This window comes from Protopterus annectens, chromosome 5.part0 (genome assembly GCF_019279795.1).
Source record: "Protopterus annectens isolate FY-2018-M chromosome 5.part0, PAN1.0, whole genome shotgun sequence".
Taxonomy (NCBI): Eukaryota; Metazoa; Chordata; order Ceratodontiformes; family Protopteridae; genus Protopterus; species Protopterus annectens.
In genome coordinates this window covers 754,331,146-754,354,020 of record NC_056735.1, presented here as the reverse complement: position 1 = coordinate 754,354,020, position 22,875 = coordinate 754,331,146, and the positions used below count along the sequence as shown (strand labels likewise).

General features: G+C 36.9%; 1 protein-coding gene across 1 annotated transcript in view; it reads left to right on the top strand.

Annotated features, from left to right (window-relative positions):
* The window catches only part of GUCY1A2 (guanylate cyclase 1 soluble subunit alpha 2), a 1,587,384-nt gene that overhangs the window by 1,502,566 nt on the left and 61,943 nt on the right, over window positions 1–22,875 (top strand). Inside the window, exon 7 of the mRNA XM_044072602.1 lies at window positions 1,214–1,368. Within this exon, the coding sequence (XP_043928537.1) occupies window positions 1,214–1,368 (155 nt within the window). The remainder of the gene's footprint in view (window positions 1–1,213; window positions 1,369–22,875) is intronic.

Sequence of the window (22,875 nt, the reverse complement as noted above, 5' to 3'; positions counted from 1 at the left end):
ATTGGCCAGTGCAACCAGTGTGCCCATTATAAATCCAGGAATATACCAACGGGAAAGGTCCGGTTGCCCGGACTTTTTCCCATTAGTAAATCTCATAATTTTTTTGCTTTTTCTTTTTTTTAAACCAAAAAAGAAAATGGAAGACCTGAAATGAACAAGGGAGATGGCTCCGACAAAAATAATAGGATAATCAGGTATGTTCTGCAAAACAAAAGAAACTTACCTGATTAGCCTTTTATTTTGTCTGTCCCGTCTCTCCCGAATGTAAAAAGTCTCCCAGTTTCTTTCATTTCTTCTCAATAAATTAAAAAAAAAAAAAAAAAAAAAGCAACAGAGATCTTCCTTTCTCTTTTGCTACCTTTGCACAGCACAGATGTACTACGTAAGCATGGGAACAGAAGTCCTATATGCATGTGCAGTACATCAAAAAAAGCCCCAGGATACCAGAAAAATGTGGAAGGGCAGCATGCAGGCATAATACAAACACGTTATTTAAGAAAAGTAATTATTTCCTTGTATAATAGCAATAACCCATGACTGGGTGTGGGCAATGCTGGATTTACCCAAGGTTGGTTTGTTTGGTCACTTGGGCTTTGCCCTCGTGACCAAACTACACCAACCGTCGGTAAATCCAGCATTACCCACACCCAGCCGTGGGTTATTGCTTAAGTAATTAATTAAAAACAACATGCAATTAAAAATCAAGCTTAGCTTATTTTACTTGAATTGTGTTTCAAAACCTCACAGATTTAATTTGGTACTTGTGTTTTATCTTCAGTTTTTGAAATTAAGTACTGTAAATTAACTGGAATATCTAAGATATCTTAAATGTTCAAAAATTCATTGTTTTTTTTTTCTGCTGGAATCTGAAAAGCCTGTCTTAAATTAATGCCATATGATTATGATACACCAGTACTTGATTATGGTTAATCATTCTATGACTCTAAACAATGGAATGTGCATTATCCTGTGTTTGCTTTCAGTTGGATATAATTAGTATTATTAGTAACAGGCTTAGAAATTAAAATATATGGCTCTGACATTTCAAGTTTTACAAAGTATACCACTTGTATCCCTTAAAACTATTGCATTTTGAGCAATGATAGTTATACAAAAAAGTAAACTCTGCCAGAAAACAAAGATCATTAAGCTGTGTCTTATACTGACAGGTCATTTCTCTTCCTAATTCCAGATTTATTTTATTGTATTTCAGCTAAGAGTAGGAATCCATTCTGGATCAGTGCTTGCTGGTGTTGTCGGTGTACAAATGCCACGCTACTGTCTGTTTGGAAACAATGTCACACTTGCGAACAAGTTTGAATCTGGAAGTCAACCACGTCGTATCAATGTCAGCCCAACTACATATAAGTGAGTATATGATACTTAAGCACAATGTTAAAAATATACATATGAATAATAAAACAAATAATCTGGTTGTTATCAATCCATTGACTTTAACAGACATTTGTAAGTCTGAAAGGGTAGTACAATTCTAACATCAGCAAGAATATGTGCCTTAGCAAGACTCAGTATCAGGTTTCTAGAGGTTAATAAAATATTATGTAGAATAACTGCTAACACCTGAAAAAAAACTGCAGACAAGTACCTCAGCTTTTTAACTATATCCATAGAATGAGTCATAGCAGATACCTATAATATTCAAAAGACCAGGAACTCTCAATTTTTTTCAGCTGATCTTTTTAAGACATTTTGCAGATATAATATATTTATAGGCAGTTTTATAATAAGACAAATGATTAGATACATGATGGTCAAACCTTTCTGCTTCATTTTTTTTTCAAAAGAAGACTACATGCAGCAAACATTAGATTCTTCTGGGTTGTAATCTAAAGAGTGAATCAAATGCCAGTTACAGGAGCTGCAGAGATCTTCACTGTCAGCTTTTCAGTAAGTTTCAAAACTTAACAGTTGTGCTTTCTAAATTAAAAGTGCTCAGGTAACTTTTAATGTCTTGTCTGAGTAGAAAACATAAAAGCAGACTTTCAGAATTGTTTCATCAGATTGCTTGCTTTTTCCAAATAAAAATAACCGTATTGACTGTGGTGTCCATTTAAGACAGTGGTGTTTCTGTTAGTCCGATGGACTTTATAATGAGATCGACATGTAGCTTTGGGAAATGTGGACATTACCCCTTTCTGTACATAGATGGATAGATCCCTGATTATGACCCTGCAGACTTGAGTTTGGTTAGTGGCTTAGTTGCTGGAGGAGATAAGAAGGGAATGGTAAAGCACAGCTTTTGCCCACTTGCACATTCCTGGAAGAAGGAGTTTCAGTCCATGATCAGAGACATCCTTGTTCATAAGGGCAGTACTGAAATTGTGAAGTAGATAGCCATTAACATTTTGACATTGAAGGAGGCAGAGCCCACTGCAATTTCATGTGAGACATCAATAGCTCTGCACAGTTAGGACATACAAAAAATCCCCAGCTTTCAGGATAGTGTATGTGTTGTTGCCCACTGCTCCTGCCTATCCCACTTCCTCTTTCCAGACCTGCCACTTATGTCATCCCAGCCCCAAGGGGAAATGGCTTATTGGAGCAGAAATAAAGAGTAGCTGATGTCCAGCTCAAGAGCATGCAAAAGAGGCCAAGAAAAAATAAAAGAAAAAAAGGGCAATGTTGGCAATGATTAATGTGTCCATGAGCTGCTGAATATTACCCGAAATATTATTTTTTCTGATACTTTGTTTCAATTCTGTATTGGGCATACCCGAAACCAACTCTGCACTATGATCAAATGCTGCTTCAGGAAAAATAACTTCCAAAAAAAAAAAAAAAACTCCATTCTGTAACTTAGTCTTGATGACAGCATGATTCAATAGATAATGCCATACCTAAACTATGTTATCCATATTTCTTCCTAGTCTGCACAAATTCACAATATAACTAATTGCAAACCAAACTCACTGCTTTGCCATACAATCTGTCAATCTTAGTGTCAATAAGCCTAGTGTCCAAACAGAGGTCTCAGACTGTCTTCCTGTGATAAGGTTGCCACAAACACATAAATGCATTACATCAGATAAGGATAAAGTTCTGCACCTATATAAAAGCACAAACCCTAACATTCTGCACTTCTGTTTATCTTTGAAAATATTCAGCTGTATGTGAATTATATGTATTATGTTTGTTTTAATGCATTTCCCACATTTTGGCATTCTAGCCATCTTATTGAGGAACTATACTACATTTGCTGTGGTGTAGTGTGGTTTTAAAACCATACCTTCTATAGTAGACCTGCTGTTAGATTTGCACGGTAATTACTTTCTTCTGTTAAAGGATTGTTTTCCTTCTCCAGGCAAAGAAGTTATTATGCTGTAAAAAAGCTCTCATCTTCTTCTCAATAAGTGCATTATACTGAGCAGCTAGTATTTTGAGTACATCATGCTGCTTGGTTTGACATCATAACCTAGATTTAACCTCATTCCCTTCGCATTATCATTATAAGTTTCTGTTTGTTTAATATAGCTAGAGTTTATACTCTGTTATTTAAGATAAACGTGGCACTATGGTATTACTCCATCATCATTTTTCAAACTAACTGGGAATAAAACCTCAATATGTTTGGATGTTGTGTTTCTGTTAACATTACAAACCACAGCTGCATGCTTGTAGGTTTAAACATGTGGTCACATTCTGAAATGGGCAAGTTTTGAAATACATAGTTGAAGTGAGAGATGAGAAGAAGCTGGACCTAGCAGTGTTGTCTTTAATTTTGGCAAATGATGGGGCTAGGCAGTGAAAACATAGCCTCTAGGTGACTTGGTCACATTGACTAATAGTGATGTGACACCCCAACCCCATCTAAAAATTGGGGTAAAGAGAGTTGATGACAATGAGAATGCTTGTATAATGAGGTAGAAAATAATGCAGGAAGTCAGATAAGTAGTTGTGGTTTTTTTTCAAACATCTTTATTGAATTATCACTTGTGACATAGGCAAATTTGCATTCATTAACATAACAAACATTATACTTTACATATATTGATATATATCATATAACCTAAACAATATTACATAAATTATTCAATCCCTGCCTTTTTATTTTCTTTTTTTAAACAAGAAACATCTTTATTAATCTATCACTTACTACATAGCAATCATACATTTATATAAATGAAAACAAACTACACCAACAAAGCCCTAGTTGCAAACATTTTTTATCACAAGCCATACTGACACACTCCCAGTTGCAAATATTATGCATCACTTATAATCTTCCCAGTCTTTTTCAGTCAAACATTACATAGCTCGGTTAAGTCCTGCCACCTTTTAAACTTCATTCCTGCCTTGTATGTATTGTTAGGTTTACCACCTTTTAAGTGAGCCAAAGTGAGATCTGGAGTGTGTGGCTAATATGACACTGTCCACACCCCCTACCATGACATCATCACAGGAGTGTTAAAGGAGATGCAGTTAGTCACTGTCTCTGCAACCCTCTGGTGTTAGACTGGGATGAAAGCAGATGTTCCTTTGACCACAGTCATGTATCTCCACTGACTGCTGTTTTATATATACACACTGGGGCAGCCAATATTGATCTGTCCTCGCAACAAAAGGTCCTCTGGTTTGATTCTTGGCTGGTTTGGAGTATTCATGTCTTTCCTATGTTTACATGGGTTTCCTCCCACATTCCAAAGACATGTAGTGGGTGGATTAGGCACTGATTTGTCCATAGGTGTGTGTGTGTGTGTGTGTGTGTGTGTGTGTGTGTGTGTGTGTGTGTGTGTGTGTGTGTGTGTGTGTGTAGTATGGAATAACAACTGTGGCAGGGTTAGCCACCTGGCAGTATAAACCTTGGCTCTAGATAATTGTCACTGTTGAAGTAACATCATGACCCCATGTGCAAAAATGGGTTACGGATGTTTGGACAGACACATGCACACGCACACGCAGCATGTTTCCTCAGTCCTCATAGGCTAGCCTCCAGAGACAGCTTCCTGTACCAGGTTGTTACCCTTACACTGCCCCCCCCCTACACACACACACACACACACACACACACACACACACACACACACACACACACACACATGCAATAGTAATACTATTTGTATACTTTTTTCAGCAAATGGCAATACATTATGTGACATTTGTATTGCTACACCACATCAGTGACTGTTGTTTAGCAGTCATCTCAAGTAATGCATCCCGGAGTCATTTTGCCCCCAGTTTTGTGTCATGTTTTTACCCCATCACTCTTAAAAATGTTGATTTGCTGGTAAATCATTCAGGATTACTATACTGATAGAGGTTCATGTTACTCATTGTCCAAGAAATATATGTTGATGCAAAGCATGTTCTATTAAATATTGTTCTACTTCACTTAAAAGGTTAAATGTTCCTGTTTTAAAGTTTTTGATTTTGCTCTAAATACTCGAGCAAAGAAGTTTGGAGTTGTATCTGATATCCTGCCAGTTTTTTTATAAAACTCTCTGAAAGAGAAAAACTATCCTGAAGATCAAGAGTATCAATTCTTCTTAAAATCCCAGGTAAGCACAGAGGCTTGTCATTTTTGGCTACCAACCTCTAGTGCTTACCTCACATTTGTTCACTGATTACCAACTTTAGCCAAACAAAGTCATAGCACAATCCTGTCTAGGATAAAATGTGCAATCAGAGAGCAAATTATATTTCCCCCTCCTTATTTTCACCTAACCAGCAGCCATTTGTGTGCCCCCTACCCAGTAAAGATTAAATAGGGGTACCCCACAGCTATGGTGTTAGGATTAGTGTTGAGAATGCCAAACAGCAGGACTTTTAACCAAGTCAAGAGCATTATGTCAGTGGTAAAATATTTAATGAAATTATGAAGCCCACTACATGACAACACTCTGAAACTGCAACCAAAGATATATTTAAATTTTAAAGGAGACATGGTACCATTCCTTTGAAATTTCATCTTAAAAGTTATTACCTACCTGATTTAAGTGCACACAATTGCTACACTGTTGGTTTGACAAACATGCAACAAAATATAATTTGTTATGGATAGGGCTCCCTAGCAGATGCAGGGTTCACTGGGGACTACAACAGGCTATGCATCCTTCAGCTGAACCATTAAACCCATAGCTCTCAACCATAAATATCCAAAATGTGGAACCCTACCTCTCGTAATGTGGAACCAATGGACAGAATGTGGAACACTGATACCTTACTAATAACTTCAACTTGGATTATCAAAGGATGCTGAAAATCCATCAATTTAAGCTTATAAAAGTTTTTTTGTTTGTTTTTTTTTAATCATTTAAAGAAGTTCTTAATGAACTTGCAACAGACCCTTTGTTTGAGTTGGTGGTAGCTTAGCTGATGTAAAATGTCCCAATGCATCTATTGAAAAGAGTACAGAAATTTCAACTATTCAGTATAAATATCACCTTGGGTCTCCCCTGAAGAGAGGCCATTGGCCTTGTGAAATTAACCCAATCAAAATACAAATACATATAAGTCCAGAACATAGACATACATGACTGATTTGTTTGCCTGATTAAAGTGTAGTTAATTTCCCCATATAATTGACCTGCAGTTCAGGAGGTCTCTTAAGATAGTCTTTAAACCAACCTACCTGTCCAGATAACAAGTAAGTAAATAAAATAAAAATGAAGAAGTTGAAGTGATACCCCGACCCCATTTGTAAAAATGGGAAAAAGGGGTTGAGGTTGGATGGATGGATGGAATATGGGAAGCTTCCACTGGGGGGGGGGGTTATAATCACAAACAGTTCCAAACCAATAGCAACATATCACTGTCTCAACTAAATAAATCAGGGACACTAAAGGATGCCACCTGTTTTTTTTTTTTTTTTGTTTGTTTTGTTTTTTTTTCTTCGGCTCAGGTTCATTTGTAGCTGTTGTTCACCAATTCCCTCTACTGAATACACTGATGCTGTACTTAATTTTTTTTCTGACATAGCTTAGTAAATATATATTTTTAAAAAGGACCTATAAATAGTGCATTGGGCATCATTTGTTTTACCTACAGGAAAGCGTATCTTGTACTCATTCTCCTCAATAATCTTAACAGCAAATAAATAAGTTGAGCAGGTAATAAAAACACCATATCCTTTTAACACAGATCAGAGCGCAAACAGAATTCATCATATATAGATAACTTTAAAGATAATGGCTCCTGGACATTGGAAATGATTACTTGAAATATTATTATTGAAGGCTATTATGGAATAATGTCAGAAATTCAGCTATTCAAAACAATGCAGAAAGTCTGTTAGAAGATTATGCCCATGATATCCAAAGTTATTCATACAACTTGAGCTAAAACAACTGGTGTTTTAGACAGTCTTTTATACCAAAACTAAACATTTCTATGGGTATTCATGAGTTTTTCATCACAGTACATAAGATCTCAACAGGTAATCAAACTACAATGTACTTTGCTCATCTGCTTGTAACAAAACTGCTTTGTTGAAAGGATCGAAATGCCACAGGTGTTTTAAGATCTGAATATTAAATGTGGGAGCCCCAGCAAATTTTCAGTATCTCTGCAAATGTTACAAGTTGGAAGCCCCAGCAAATTCTACATACCCCATGGTTTTAAAACAGTCCACATTCTGTGCTCACAGAGGTCAGCTTATCCTCACCATCACAGGTAATAAGGGATGCAGATGTCTTGATAAATTGTTAAAGTCAAACAGCATCTTAAACCAATGTGAAACTGTGTCATCTAAAACTACTGCAAGCACTCCCTCTTTTACAGAAAGGGTATAATGGTTGCATATAGTCAAATACCACTTTAACTACATAAATGACAGAATCACTACTTCTTATTCTTCTTCTTTCGGCTTTTCCCGGTTAGGGGTCACCACAGTGGATCACCTGTCCGCTCATGATTGGCAGTGGAGTTTTACAGTGTCGAGTTGCCAGCCCGGCACCCAACGTTCCACAGAAGGCACACACATGCACGCACTCATGCCTAGGGCCAATTTAGAGTGTCCAATCCACCTACAGCATGTCTTTGGGATGCGGGAGTAAATCTCGTAGCAATCCAAAAGTACAACGTTTATTACATTCGGATGTGGGAGGAAACCCATGCAACCACAGGGAGGACATGCTAAACAGTTAAATACAACACAACAAAACTTTAGCAGTATATGCATTCCTCATCCTAACAGTCACCCACTTCCTTGTGATACAACATTGACCAATGTGTTGTCAGCCTTTTCTAGTCTCATTATACAAGAACCCCCCCCCCCAAACAAAAAGTTAAGTACAGAAGTTACAATCTGAAACTCATTACTACCAGGCTCACATGTAGTAACACATTAAAATGTAGCCCATGCTACAATTCTCCTTTCACCAAAACAATACCTCAGCTGTCATCTTCATTACCTATGCACTACCCTCAGTGCCTACACCTCTAGTTAGTCCCCATACCATGTGAAGGAGACTGCTGTACCAACTCCACTAGTCTGCGCAGCCACCTTAAAGGCACAGTTATATAAGACATAGTGAGTAATCCTTATCCTCATAAAACCATCTTCATCTGTATATAAAATCCTCTCTTTGCTTGCATGTTCCAACAATAAACCAGTATTCATTCCATGTTATTTCATCCTGCCTTGTCCATAGGTAAAAACAATTGTTCACTTTAATAATCAAGCCCTGCCCCCTTCATGAGTTGCAGACAATTGCTGCACAATTTACAACACCTGGACCTAAAAGGAAATAGCTCTTCCTGCAGGCCTGAGTTGGACACTATTCTGGATGTAACCAAATTTGCCATGGAAAAACTGGAAGTATTCGTAGCTTTTACATGGGGATTTAGTGTGATATTGAAAAGCGGGACTTTTAATATCCCACTGCTTTACAGAGTGGGCAGTGGGATGAGGTAGCTCAACCTGTGAGTATCACGCTGTAAACAGGACAGGTGATAACCTATGTATTGTCCCCACAATTCCCATTGTCCTGATCTTACTGGTTGAAGGCCACTTAGCTGAAGTATGATCCTCTAAATAACAGTTAACTAAAACAGATCTCTGTATTCACTCTTCTACAAAGGATATTAGCAAATGAGCAGCTTAGTGGTTCAATGAATAGAACATCATCTCCAGAGCTCCAGGCTTAACTCCTTATCTCAAGTGACTATCTGTGGGATGTTTGCATGTTCTTCCCATGTCTGTCTCAGTTTCTTTAGATACTCAGTTTATTTCTATGTTCTGAAAGCATGTTGATTGATTGGCTGTGTTGAAATATGCATGTACATTAAATGGGGTCTATATTATAACATCGAATTCTAAAAAGATCTAATGTTATAATATCGACCCCGTAATGTTGAACACTGAAAACAGCGAAGGTGCAGGACACCAAATTCTTTCCCAGGGAAAGAATTCGGTGGGCCGTTGCTGTGGCTTTGCTGTTTTCAGCATTCGATATGTTGGAAAGTTACGGGTCAGGTTCAGGTAAGTGTGCGATTGTGTGTAGGTTAGGGTTAGGAGGCGGGTTAGGTGAGTTAGGGTTAGGGAGCGGGTCAGGTAAGTGTGCAGTTGTGTGGATGTTAGGGTTAGGGCGTGGGTCAGGTAAGTGTGCGATTATGTGTAGATTAGGGTTAGGGGTGGGTTAGGTGAGTTAGGGTTAGGGCGTGGGTCAGGTAAGTGTGCGGTTGTGTGTAGGTTAGGGTTAGGGGCGGTTTAGGTGAGTTAGGTTTAGGGCGTGGGTCAGGTAAGTGTGCAGTTGTGTGTAGGTTAGGGGGTGGGTTAGGTGAGTTTGGGTTAGAGCGCGGGTGAGGTGAGTGTGCGATAGTGACGGACCTTAGGGTTAGGGTTGGGTTAAGGTAAGTGGATAACTAGTAGTGTATGTAAAGTTTAGTTTAGGTTTAGGTGTAGGATTTTAAGTGTATGTGTGTGGATTGCTGTTTTTTGTCTGTGTTTGTGTTGTGTGTATGTTTCTCGGAATAGCGATTTTTTTTCCCTGGGAAACAATTCACTATTCTGACTGTTCGATGTTTGCGGATTTTGGTGTTTAGGATTTGATAATATAACATTCAATCTTTGTAGAATTCGATGTTATAATATAGATCCCATTAAATGTACCCTTGCCCTGTAACTTGGAAAATGGCAGAAATTGGTTAGATAATGGATCCATTCACTTGTCTGATTAAATATCAATAAAATTAAAAATTAAAAAAAAAATACAGCAGACATGACAGAAATCTGCTAATGTGGCTTCCATACAAATAGTGCATCTTGCAGGCAATACCTGTATGACTTATATCTATGAATGAGTATCCAGTGCATCAATGCACTTTGCTAGTATTTTTAAATTACTCTTTTTGTCCTTGATTCACAAACTTCTATTACGTCTACTTACTGCCTGTTTGGAAAAGCCCATACCCACACAATTCCCTGAAGGAATACACATGGGCCTCTAGATAATATACCCTTCTGCAACAGCTGTAACTCTGGCACTCTACTAAATGCAAAAAAAACTCCAAGCCATTAGCAGAATGGATGAATATGTTGTTTTTGGTGAGATGGCTGGAAAGAGAGAGAGAGACTGACAGATAGATACTGAGAGACATAATAATGCTTATTTGGACAGGTGCAGGAGATGCACATACAAAACTAGATGAGCTGGTGTGTGCCTTTAACTAGAGATCTAAGTGTAAGAACAGAATTCCAACTTTTGGTAAGGATTTGTCTGACTACCTGATTTTCTTTCTCCAGTGGACAGTAAAGGCATTGGATCTGCTAATGAGTGCATTAATGGAGACCACTGGTGTGAGGGCAAATGGTTAATTAAAACTTAGAGAAAGGTGCACTGATATATTAAATCATCTGGAAAATTCTGGCAGCTTCCATTGCCTGCACCTATTAGCAGCACCCCCATCCGCTTACTAACAAACATGTACTCTAGGAAAATATTAATATTAATATTTATTGAGTGAAAACTCAACTGGCAAAGATCTTCACTGGATCTGGCTACTAGCAAAAAAGAGGTATGAGAGAGAAGAATTGATTTCTGAGAAATGGACTGCTAATCAAATGAAGCACCTGTGGGATGAGCAAAGTACAGTATAAAAAAACTGTTTAATCAAAGTAGCCCCACTTTAGTTTTCATACATTTGTATATAGTCAGCTCTAGACAAATAGTTGCATGGCTATCAGGTCTTACTTTATTCATAAAAATGAAATGCACATTAGCTGAAAATGTTAATGCAGTACTTCACTGGTAAGTCTTGTTACCTCACAGTGTTAAGTTACTTACATTGGTTCCCATTGGTGGCTGCTTTGCCAGTAGAATCCGCATGTTTTCACCATGTCTGCATGGGGTTTTGTAGGATGCTGGATTTCTTAGTTTCCTAACACATTGGAAAGACATTGCAGGTAAAATGGTGATCCTCGTGTGTGTGTGTGTGTGTGTGTGTGTGTGTGTGTGTGTGTGTGTGTGTGTGTGTGTGTGTGTGTGTGTGTGTTTATGCATGCACATGTCCTGTGATGGACTGATGGACTGGTATCATATCCAGGATTAGTTCTACAGCTTATACCTACTAAGTGATATGCAAGTACTGTAAGTCCCTGAACAGGATAATGCAGACATCAGTAGATGACGAAAATAAACTTGTTAAACATACACATATAGCATTTATCCAAATATTTAAAGTCAAATATAATTTTGTGTGTTACTTAATGGGGAAACATTTACCTTCCTTAAAAGTGACCTGCATTCATTTGGGAGCTATAATCTGGTATATGCCAAAAGTAAGCTCAGCAGCTACACAGAAATATAGACTACTGCATGTACCTCTTATAACTTTAATAACAAGGAAAGTTTATGATTTTTTGATCATTGGTGTAAGTTCTCTTAAAGACTTATAAATAATAATATAATTTGCCTTATTACAATGTGCTGGATTATGCAAGCTGGTGGCGCACTTCCAAAATGATTTCCCTTTTTTCCAGTACAGTCTGATAGTGAAGTTGTTACATATAAGTAAGGGGGTTTGGGGTGGGTGCAGGGTGGGGCCATTTTTTTTTGTTTTTCTGTTTTAGATAAAAATGAGTTGAGATAACTTGTGTTATTTTTAGATGAAATAACATATAGCAAGAAAAACATATTAAAAGAATGAATTTCCTTTTAAAACATACCAACAGTAAATAAAGTTTCCCGCAAATTAAATGTAACTGAATACTTACTTTAGTGTTGAGCTGTAGACTTCTTGTGCATTGAAACCCTGTTAAAGGTCATTCATTTCCTAACCACTCTATAGTGGTACTCAGTGTATTATCACATACTCATGGACATGCTCATATGCTGTGCATCTGAAAGCCCACACTGTTGAGCTTCATAGATACGGAAAGGAAATGGAGTGTCATGTTTTTAATTTAAAGACTAGTTGTGCCTTCTCAAAATAATGCCATTGTATAATGACACTACACTTTGGCATGGATGTTGTTGTTTGTCATTTTGGCTTTTCCCGGTTAGGGGTCATAATAGCGGAACTCTGGTCTGCTAATGATTGGCAGTTGATTTTTATGGTGCCGAGTTGCCAGCCTGATGCCCAACCTTCAGCAAAGGCACCCCCATTCACGCATATCTTTCGGAGGCTATTCAACTGTGGGGAAGACATGAAGACTCCACACAGAAGGCACTCCAGCCGAGAATTGAACAGGAGAACCTCTTGCTCTGAGGCAACAATGCTACCGCTGTACCACCGCGGCTTCCTGTTACCACCGTTGCTTGGATAATTAATGTTTTAAATACAGTGGGGAGTGGCTCTAGTTTATACTGTAACTTGGACTGCACTTTTGTGACCAAAAAAATGCCCCCCACAAATGTACACATGTATATGCACACACATGCATACACGCACGCGTATACACACACACATACACACACACACACACACACACACTCGCATGCACATACAGTGGGCAAAATATGAGGTAGCTATTCCTGCAACATTTGTTGTCATGCATGCAGTAACAACTTGGGGATTTGTCAAGGATATCTGACTATCAAAGCCCAAAATACACTTAGTCTATGATGGGACAGCATATTTTTGTAGTATTCCTAATCATTCATCAGTTGTGTTGGACATATACCCCTTTGCATCTTATGCAAATGCTAAGGTTTGTTTAGGACTGCAATCATCCACTTTCCTAGTCACAGTAATTCATTATGTGCTACTATCAACAAGTACTCATCATACTACTAATCCACTTATCTATGTGTATCTATTTTTTTCCAAATTTAACAACGGCAAAAGTAAATTTTAAACAATACAATTAAATGCACAACACATTTCTCCACAGTGAATTACCTAGCCAAAAATCATATTGACAAGATACCGGAAATGTAATTTCCACCGTTGATAAATTAACAGCACAATATTTATTTATTTTATTTATTTATTTAAATTTGGGAGAAAAGCTCCACAGTAAAATAAACAGACAGTAGTTACATTGGATTACATAGTGATTAACAATTTAACATAGAAATTACTAACAACATATTTACAGATGAAGAGCATAGTACATCAGTAGACAACTAGAATCTTTATCTGTGAAGTACATAACAGGCATTAACAAATGTAACAATGAGAAGTTCCTGCTGTATAATAAGTACTAGGCCTATGAGCATCTGTTTGTTGTAGCAGGTCTCTAGCTTGTTTAGATCACATTGCCTTAGGGTTGGTATATACTGAGGCATGAATTTGCTATTGAAATCTTTTTTGCTTTTGGTGAGAAATTGTTTATTTCTATATAATGCTCCTAGTTTTTTGTGGACTTTTTTATGGTCATGGATATGTGAATGTCAAATTTTAGTTTATTGTCTATTTCCACTCCTAACAATTTGGTATGTTCAGTTGGGTATATAGTGGTGTTGTCTTTTGCTGTGATGTTAAAGTGAGAGTTGTTTTGAGTATGTTTGGTGGGTTGGAAGATGAGTAGTTTAGTTTTGTTTAAATAAAAAAGTGATATCTTAATTACATTTTATAAATGGTGGGGGTTGCATGTGGTGCAATGATTGGCATTGCTGCCTCACTGTACTTGGTTTCCCCAGTGCAAATTTCATTGGTCTTACCTTTTGTACAGAGTTTGAATGTCCTCATCTCATGTTGAGATCCAATGTTCCAGCTGCATTACAAAGATGCATTAGTAAGCAGATTTGAGGTAATATGTTAGACTTTGTTGTTAATGTTAGGCTGTGAGCATGCATTACCCATAATGCACTGAAGTCTCATGTGGGGTCTAGGACTGTTGAACGAATGCACTTTTTGCCAAATCACGAATGGGCGGGCATACTTACACAAAAATGCTTTTCACCGAAGCAGCATTTTCGCGTAAGCATGCCTGTTGTCAGATAAGGGAAAATTCCCTTTCCCCATTGTAGTGCAATCTCTCGGAGAGAAGCACTGATTTAATGAAGTGTGTTCGGTGATAGTGGATTTGGACTGTTGAACTTTCATTCAACAGTCCTAGATCCCTCATATGGGGCCACATCCTACCATTTTTACACTGTTTGCTGGTATAGGATTTGACCCAGCATTACTGGTGTGTATAAAGTACATATTTATATAGACTGCATCAACTAAACTTATGTTTGATATAATAGAATCTTTGCAGCAGGATACCTGATTACACATTGGAAAGTTTGAAAGAATATGTCCTATGTGTGGCTGTTGAGAATAACAATTAATAATTCTAACCAGAATTAAAGGAATAATAACATATTTTTGACTATAGAGAGATGCTCCTCTCAAAAATAAGTTTATTTTTTCCATATGAATGGTGTTATTCTGAACAGACTACCATCATATATGAGAACATCATCTATACTTAATAAATTTGAGTCAAATTCGACATATTTATTGCATGTTAGTATTGTTTACAGATTGCTATGTTAAGGATACAGCCTCAATAATATTTTCAGTCTGAAATTTTAAACATATGGAGCATTTACATATTATAACACTAACAATGAACAGCTAATAGTAATAAATTAAATAGATCAAGTTATCTTGATGCAACCCATTGTTGCAGTAGATGGGTTGAAGACTGAAGCATTTGTACTTTATATTGATAGAAAATTAAAAAATATTTTAGATGGAAGAAATCATATTTTAAAAGATTCATGTCATTTTTTAAATCATTTATCAAATGTTACTTTTATTAAAAAAATTGTATCTGGTTAGAATCAATACAGTGAATCTTTTTACAGTAATTACACACCAAATAACTATTAGTAGGTTTTCTGATATGTTATGTTTGTGTGTTTTTTATCTAATATGGAGACTGTAAATTTGATCAATTTCATGGAAATAGCTTTGATGTTTAATTATTTTCCTTTTGATCATGAATTCTTTCACCAGGTTTTAGGGGCAGCAACTATATGTGCCCCTATTTATGATAATATAGTATTAGCAGCTTGGAAAGACAATTTTATCCTTAAATCCAATTTCATGGAATGTAGCCATTTTACAGTCAATCTTTAGATGATATATTTATTTATGGAGAAGATCTATAGAAAAATTAAATTACTTTATTGCTTGCATTTCTGCAACTACAACTTTCCTAAAATTCGCTTATGCATATCACAAACTTAGTATTAACTTTTCACGTTTTGATTACAAATTATTTACTTTTAAAGAAAATTTATGTATAGTATTTATATGAAAAATACTTTTTTTTCAGATTCATACTTTCACTTTCAGAGTTACCATCCCATCCATCAAAAGAAGAATATTGTGAAAGGATGGTTGGTCCATTTATCAATGATTATATCAGAAGAAGAAACATTTTTAGAAGAGGTTGATAAATTAATGGGCATGTTTTTGCAGAGAAGTTATTCTAAAAAGTTGATCTGTGTAGACAGAGACACACAAAATTTTGACCTATTTCATATAATTATGATTTTCAAGTATCGAATAAATCTGAAAAGTTGGGTGAAAATAAATTTAAGGCATTGATTTTGCCATATTCTAAAGAAATGGAGAAAGTCAAGAAAGTCATTAAACAAAATTGGAATTTAGTATTTAATCAAGATTTGAAACAAAAATGAGGAGAAGTACCTATAATATAATTCAGAAGATTGAATAACATTAAGAACCTTTTAGAAAAAAATAAAAATTTTAATAATAAAGGGAGGATAGGATGCTGTTTAAATGTGGTAGGTATAGATTCTGTATGTTTATTTTTTTATAGTGCCTACACATATGTAAAGGGCATTGAGAGATCTGCAGGATGTCCAGGGCATTTTAATTATGAAATTTGTGGAATTGCCTATCTTTCATCTTGCTTTATACATAACTGTTTCTATGTAGGCAAGGCTGAAAGACAGTTAAAATGCATTATTATGATATTAAATGCAAAAATACAGCTAATGACTTAGATAGACATTCAGTAATTTGCGGTGGTTTTAAAAGATTATTATTTTTTATTTTAGAAAACGTTAGTAGGAACCCATGGGGTTGTGAATAAGAAAGTGGACTTGAGTACTAGGAACTTGTGAAGAAATTAAAGTTAAATGATATGAAATTTCCACGTTTGAATGATCATCTGTCTGCTGAGAATGATTGCTGCAAAACTATAAATTATTTGTAATAAGTTATTTAATTTTATCCATTAACTGGTTTTCTTAAGAATATTTAGCCCTTTCACTTTAGTTAAATGCTTGACTTGAATTGGATCTATGTTAAAACTGTTTTAATTCAGTGATTATACATTAGGTTTTAGAAGTTATTGGTTTTGCACATAATTACATCATAAGGCACAACTTTTAAATTTGCCTGTTTGATTGATTTGAACTGTTCAGAAGAATTCTCTTTATGTTCCTGTACAAGATGAAAGTTCTTAACTTTTTTATGGAAATAAAATCAATGTGGCATGTAGTATGGTGGGCTTTTTTCAGTTTTTATCTCTAGAGAATGATTAGCAAGCAATATATTTATGTTGCTTCCATTACACACTGTAAGATAATCAAGGTAATCCAGATCTCCAGTTTTCTGTGTATGAAGCATGGATTAGGAGTAAAATCAGCTTTATTGCTTTTAACAGAAGCTCTGTATGTTGCATGAGTGTCTTCTACAAGGTATTAAGTCAGTTTTAATCCCACTCAGAATGCTATAGTACCAGAAGTCAACTGAGGACCCCAAATAAAAACATCTTTATAACTAACACGGACCCTGTACTAAAGTGTTTGTTTTCTGGACAGCATCAGGACAGCTACAATTCTATCCAGAAGGCCTCTGTGCAACAGTTAGCTGGCATACCCTTCAACAAAGGTGCTATATGTTAAGTATTTTCCTGATGGCATCAAGAGTTATAATACAGAAGGTGAATGTGCAGGAGTCATTTGGGGGGGGGGCAGCTAGACTTAACTAATCTTGCATATATATTTTTCTTGTAAAGCTACTCAATATATATAGCTCAAATCACTGAAAACTCATTTCACTGAATCACATTTCACTAAATGTAAGTACTGTTGGGCAAATAGAATGTATATGCCCTTTTCCCCACTGCAGTGCAATCCTGCAGTAAATGTATATAGTTAGGGGTGGGGTGCATAGCCCCCCACCTATTTAGCTTTTGTATTTATGAATCCCATTTCACTGAAAGCTAACAATATAAAGCCAAATGTAGGTGGGGGACTACACCCCCACACACCCCAATGTCTGGGGTTGTGCCCCACACCTCCCCAACTATATATACTAACTCCAGGATCACACTACAGTGGGGAAAATGTCATATACATTTTATTTGCCCAAGAGTACTTACTTTCAGTGAAATGTGATTCATTGAAATGAGTTTTCAGTGATTTCAGCTTTCAGCGATTTGGTGTGAGTGTTTTGAGATTTGGTGAAATGAGTTTTCAGTGAATCAAAGTAGACCTATATAATATATATATATATATATATATATATATATATATATATATATGGGTCTACTTTAGAACATCAAAATGCCAAAGCACAGACTTTTATAACACAGAGATGAAAAGACTGACTCTTCAAAATCCTGAAAACTCACTTAGCCGACTGTCACTTTACCGAACTTGTAAAATACAGACTGCATTAGTAATCCATTCAAGTAATTATCTTAGTACTCATGCTGTATAAATATCGTGTTGTACCTTTACATTTTTGTACTTGGTACTGAAGATAGCTAAAAGCATGGTGGATGTTTGAAAGGAAGCTCCGGAAGTTGTAGGAAATATTTATACAACTGTAACTTCCCAAAACAGTAAAGCAATTTTGGTAGTGGATGGATATGTTTACCATTTAGAGAGATGCAGAAAAACCTTTAAGTACTGGGGTTGCAAATACAAATCAATACAGAAATGTAAAGGAAGGGCATTACTACTATTGCTCTGGAAGGTGAAAAATTGGAGAAATCAGTTGCTCACAATCACTCTGGTGACCCTGGAGAAGTTAAGAAATATGCAGTATGTCATGATTTAAAACAAAGGGCTAAGTTTAGTAGGGACACTCCCTGTTTGTTGGTGGATAACACTTTAGCGTCTACATCGTTAGATTCTGTGCATGCCTTGCCTAATAGAAAGGCTCTATTGGATCATATTGGCAGTATATTTAGGAAAGTAGGTCTCAGAGATGGTAAGGAAGTGCTTACTTTAAGTACTATAAACTCTGATGATTATCTTTTGAAAAGTGGTGTATTTCTGCATAAAACTATGTGCAGTCCAGTAACAGATACTACATTTGTAGTGTTTGCAGCACTAAATAATTTGTATGACCTCTGTAGAGCGACTATATGGCTCATGGATGGCACATTTTTTGCTAGAGGTGTATTTTGCCCTCAATTATATAGCGTACATGGGCTAGTGAAGTACAGCAGTTATAGCAAGGCAGTTCCACAAATGTGATGTCCAAAAAGTCCCTTAAATTATATAACTACATGTGGCATGGAATATTTCATTTATTATCAGAGCATGGATTGAATATGTCTTGTCTGATTTTTAAGTGGCTGCTGTAAAGAGTATTAGATTAAATATCACTGGTTCTGTTTTGAAAGGTTCCTTGCTTCATTTTGGACAGAACCTATGGCGCAAAGTTCAAAACTTAGGGTTATCTGTGCTTTTTAACTCTAATTTAAGTTTTCAGCTGTCAGTTAAAACTCTGGATGCACTTGCATTTTTTAGAGAAAGTGAAGGAGTTTCTACTTTTCAATTAATGAGGCACTTTTCCAGTGGAAGGAAGAGACTTATTAAAGTACTTCTCTGACTGGTATGTTTATGGGAAACATAGGAAATCTAACACTAGAACCTCTTCATCAGTGCAATTTCCACCTCTATTTCCAGTTTCCTTGGAATCTGCATGATTCCCAGGATTCAAAACAGCATGGAGATGTGGCATAGACATTTGAAGTGCATTCTGGGAGTAGAGGTACCAATCTTTCTGTAATACTTTCAGTACTGACAAGAGAACAAAACGGGGTTGATGAATTGCATGTACTTATGGCTACAGGATTCCCTCCATCTCCCAAAAAGCGTAATTGTCAGTTTCAGACTGTTTTGCAAAACAAGGCAGTATATACTCCTCTGGAATTTGTGCAGGCTATAGCAAAATTACTTAAAATTTGAGTGACTATATACAGCTTTCTTATATTATATTATGTCTGTTTAGGGACATTTTACTTTGAAAGGTGGCACTTTGTATAAGTTAAGTGTAGCATTGTCTTGTGGTGAATTACTGTTTACTGGAATGTTATGAACATAGGAGTGGATATTAAGTTGAAATACTTCTGCTGAGGACTTTTTTTTTGAAAAGCACAACATTGGTATTGGAAAATATCAGCACTGGATTGCAGTGACTTATTATAGCCTGAAAACTCAATGGAAGAGGTGGTTCATTTGCATTATATGTGTGAGTGTTTTGGATTTTGATTATTTAGGGTTTGGATAAAAGGGAGTCAGCTAAGTGCGTTTTCGGCATTGTGAAGAATTGGTCTTTTCATCTTGGTGTTATAAAAGTCAGTGTTTTGGCATTTTGATGTTCTAAAGTAGACCCATATATATGTATTATATATATATATATATATATATATATATATATATATATATATATATATATATATTTATATATATTTATATTTATATATGGGTCTACCTGAAAACGCTGAAAGTCCACAACGCTGACAACAAGAACACTGACACCGGAAGACTGACAACGGAGAAGACCGAAAGCTGAGAATCCCGATGCTGAGAACACCGACATGTTAAGGTAAGTGTGCGATAGAGACGATCGTTAGGGTCAGGGTGTGGGTAAGGTAAGTGTGTGATAGTGTCGGAAGTTAGGGTAGGATATGGGTCAGGTAAGTGTGCGATAGTGACGGACTTTAGGTTTAGGGGTGGGTTAAGTGAGTTAGGGTTAGGGTGCAGGTAAGGTAAGTGTGCAATAGTGACAGACTTAAGGGTTAGGGGCAGATTAAGTGAGTTAGGGTTAGGGTGCGGTTCAGGTAAGTGTGTGATAGTGATGGACTTGAGGGTTAGGGGCGGATTAAGTGAGTTAGGGTCAGGGTGTGGGTAAGGTAAGTGTGTGATAGTAACGGACGTTAGGGTAGCGTGCGGGTCAGGTAAGTGTGTGATAGTGATGGACTTTAGGTTTAGGGTGGATTAAGTGAGTTAGGGTTAGGGTGCGGGTAAGGTAAGTGTGCGATAGTGACAGACTTGAGGGTTGGGGCAGATTAAGTGAGTTAGGGTTAGGGTGCAGGTAAGGTAAATGTATGATAGTGACAGACTTAAGGGTTAGGGGCAGATTAAGTGAGTTAGGGTTAGGGTGCGGGTAAGGTAAGTGTGCGATAGTGATGGACTTGAGGGTTAGGGGCAGATTAAATGAGTTAGGGTCAGGGTGTGGGTAAGATAAGTGTGTGATAGTGACAGACATTAGGGTAGGGTGCGGGTAAGGTAAGTGTGCGATAGTGACAGACTTATGGGTTAGGGGCAGATTAAATGAGTTAGGGTTAGGGTGCAGGTAAGATAAGTGTGCGACAGTGACAGACTTGAGGGTTAGGGGTGGATTAAGTGAGTTAGGGTTAGGGTGCAAGTAAGGTAAGTGTGCGATAGTGACAGACTTAAGGGTTAGGGGCAGATTAAATGAGTTAGGGTTAGGGTGCAGGTAAGGTAAGTGTGCGATACTGATGGACCTTAGGGTTAGGTTTTGGGCTAAGGTTAGTGCATAGATAGTTGTGTATGTAAGGTTTAGTGTAGGTTTGTAAGGTTTTTGGTGTGCTTGTGTTGTGTGTGTGTTTTTTTGGGAAAGGTATTTGTTTTGTTGATTGTCGGGATTGTGGTTTGTCGGGCATGTGAAGTTTCATGTTTTTGAACTTTTAGTTTTGTCATGTCAGTTATTTCATTGTCTGTGTTTTGGTGTGTCGGTGTTATCAGGTAGACCCATATATACATATATATATATATATATATATATATATATATACACACACACACACATACATACAGGAGGACCAAACCTATTCTGTGAAGCCTTTTTTACCTAATAAGACATATCCTAAATGAGTCAGGGTAACCAGACCCTTGTACATCACAAAACTGAGTGCTATGGTACCTTAGAACATTTGAATGTCTTCTTAGTAGTGGGTCAGGCATCTGCAACATCATGTGTAGACAAGAAAACATCTAGCTCATTGCTGCTTGATGTCACTGGGACCAGGCATGTTGGAACTGACTGACCTACTAATGACAACAAATTTGCTGCACCTTGACCAAGATAAGACAGTCACATTCAATAGTATCAAAGTCACCCAGATCCCCTTATTCCTAGTTACACTGGTTAAGTCGCAATGGAGTCTGTTTCACAAGTGAAGAAAGCTACTGGCAGTATTTATAACCTAGTTTGCTACTATATTCCTGCTTCCAGTAATAAGGGACTATAGGCAATATGTCGAACACAGTTTATTGTTAGAAGCATACTCTGCTATCTGTTGTTTATAATTTTGCCAGGGATCTCAACCCTTGGATTGCCAATTCCTTCTCCTGTGGCAACCATGTTACAATAATAGTTAGAATACCTTTTGTATAGCACATCTGATTCCCAAAGATATTTCACATAGGTCAAAAGATGTTATTGTCCCCTTGCACGCTGACCAAATCAGACTAATTGTTGAGTATAATGCTCCTTTTATCATGTACCTAGCCAGACATATCATGCAACTAGAAAGGCCCCAAAGGCTGCTCATGAAAAAGGTCATTGGCCTAAAATCTATTAACTAACAAGACAGACGAGAAGTCCTATCCATATTACCCTGTCTCCTATAGAATCCTGTATGAAGATCTATGCCTAGCATTCCATGCCAGTAAGGACCCTACCATAATGGATATCTTATACCTTTCAGAACAAATAACTTTAGAAACCTGAGTCAAGGATTTGTACCTCCAGGAACATATAAATAAAACACATTGGAGGGACAGAGGCATTACCCATTCGTTACCCCACCTCTTCAAAAAACTTCTCTTACATGTTAAGTAGTGTGATACCCTAGTTTCCTTTGAGGCTAACATTGATGATTGTATGGGTAACTGTAAGTTCAGCCCTAGTTTAACATGTTTTTCTTCCTGGAAGTGTGTGTGTGTGTGTGGGGGGGGGCATCTTGATGGTGGTATTTGACAAGATTCACTTGGACTTTAGACTTTCATGCTTATAGCTCCGATGATCCTAAGTGCAACTTACAAAGCATAAATATCAGACAGAAATAGCTTCTGCCTTTGTTTACATGGCATCTTAGGCTCTTTGAACTGTGTATCGGTCTTTAAACAGGAAATTGGTTGATTGTTTTTTATGAGAAGTTGCTGAGTTGTAGAGCAGATTTTTTTGTCTGCTGCTGTTAAAATAGCATTTAAGTAATGAGGAAAAAACTGTGTATCA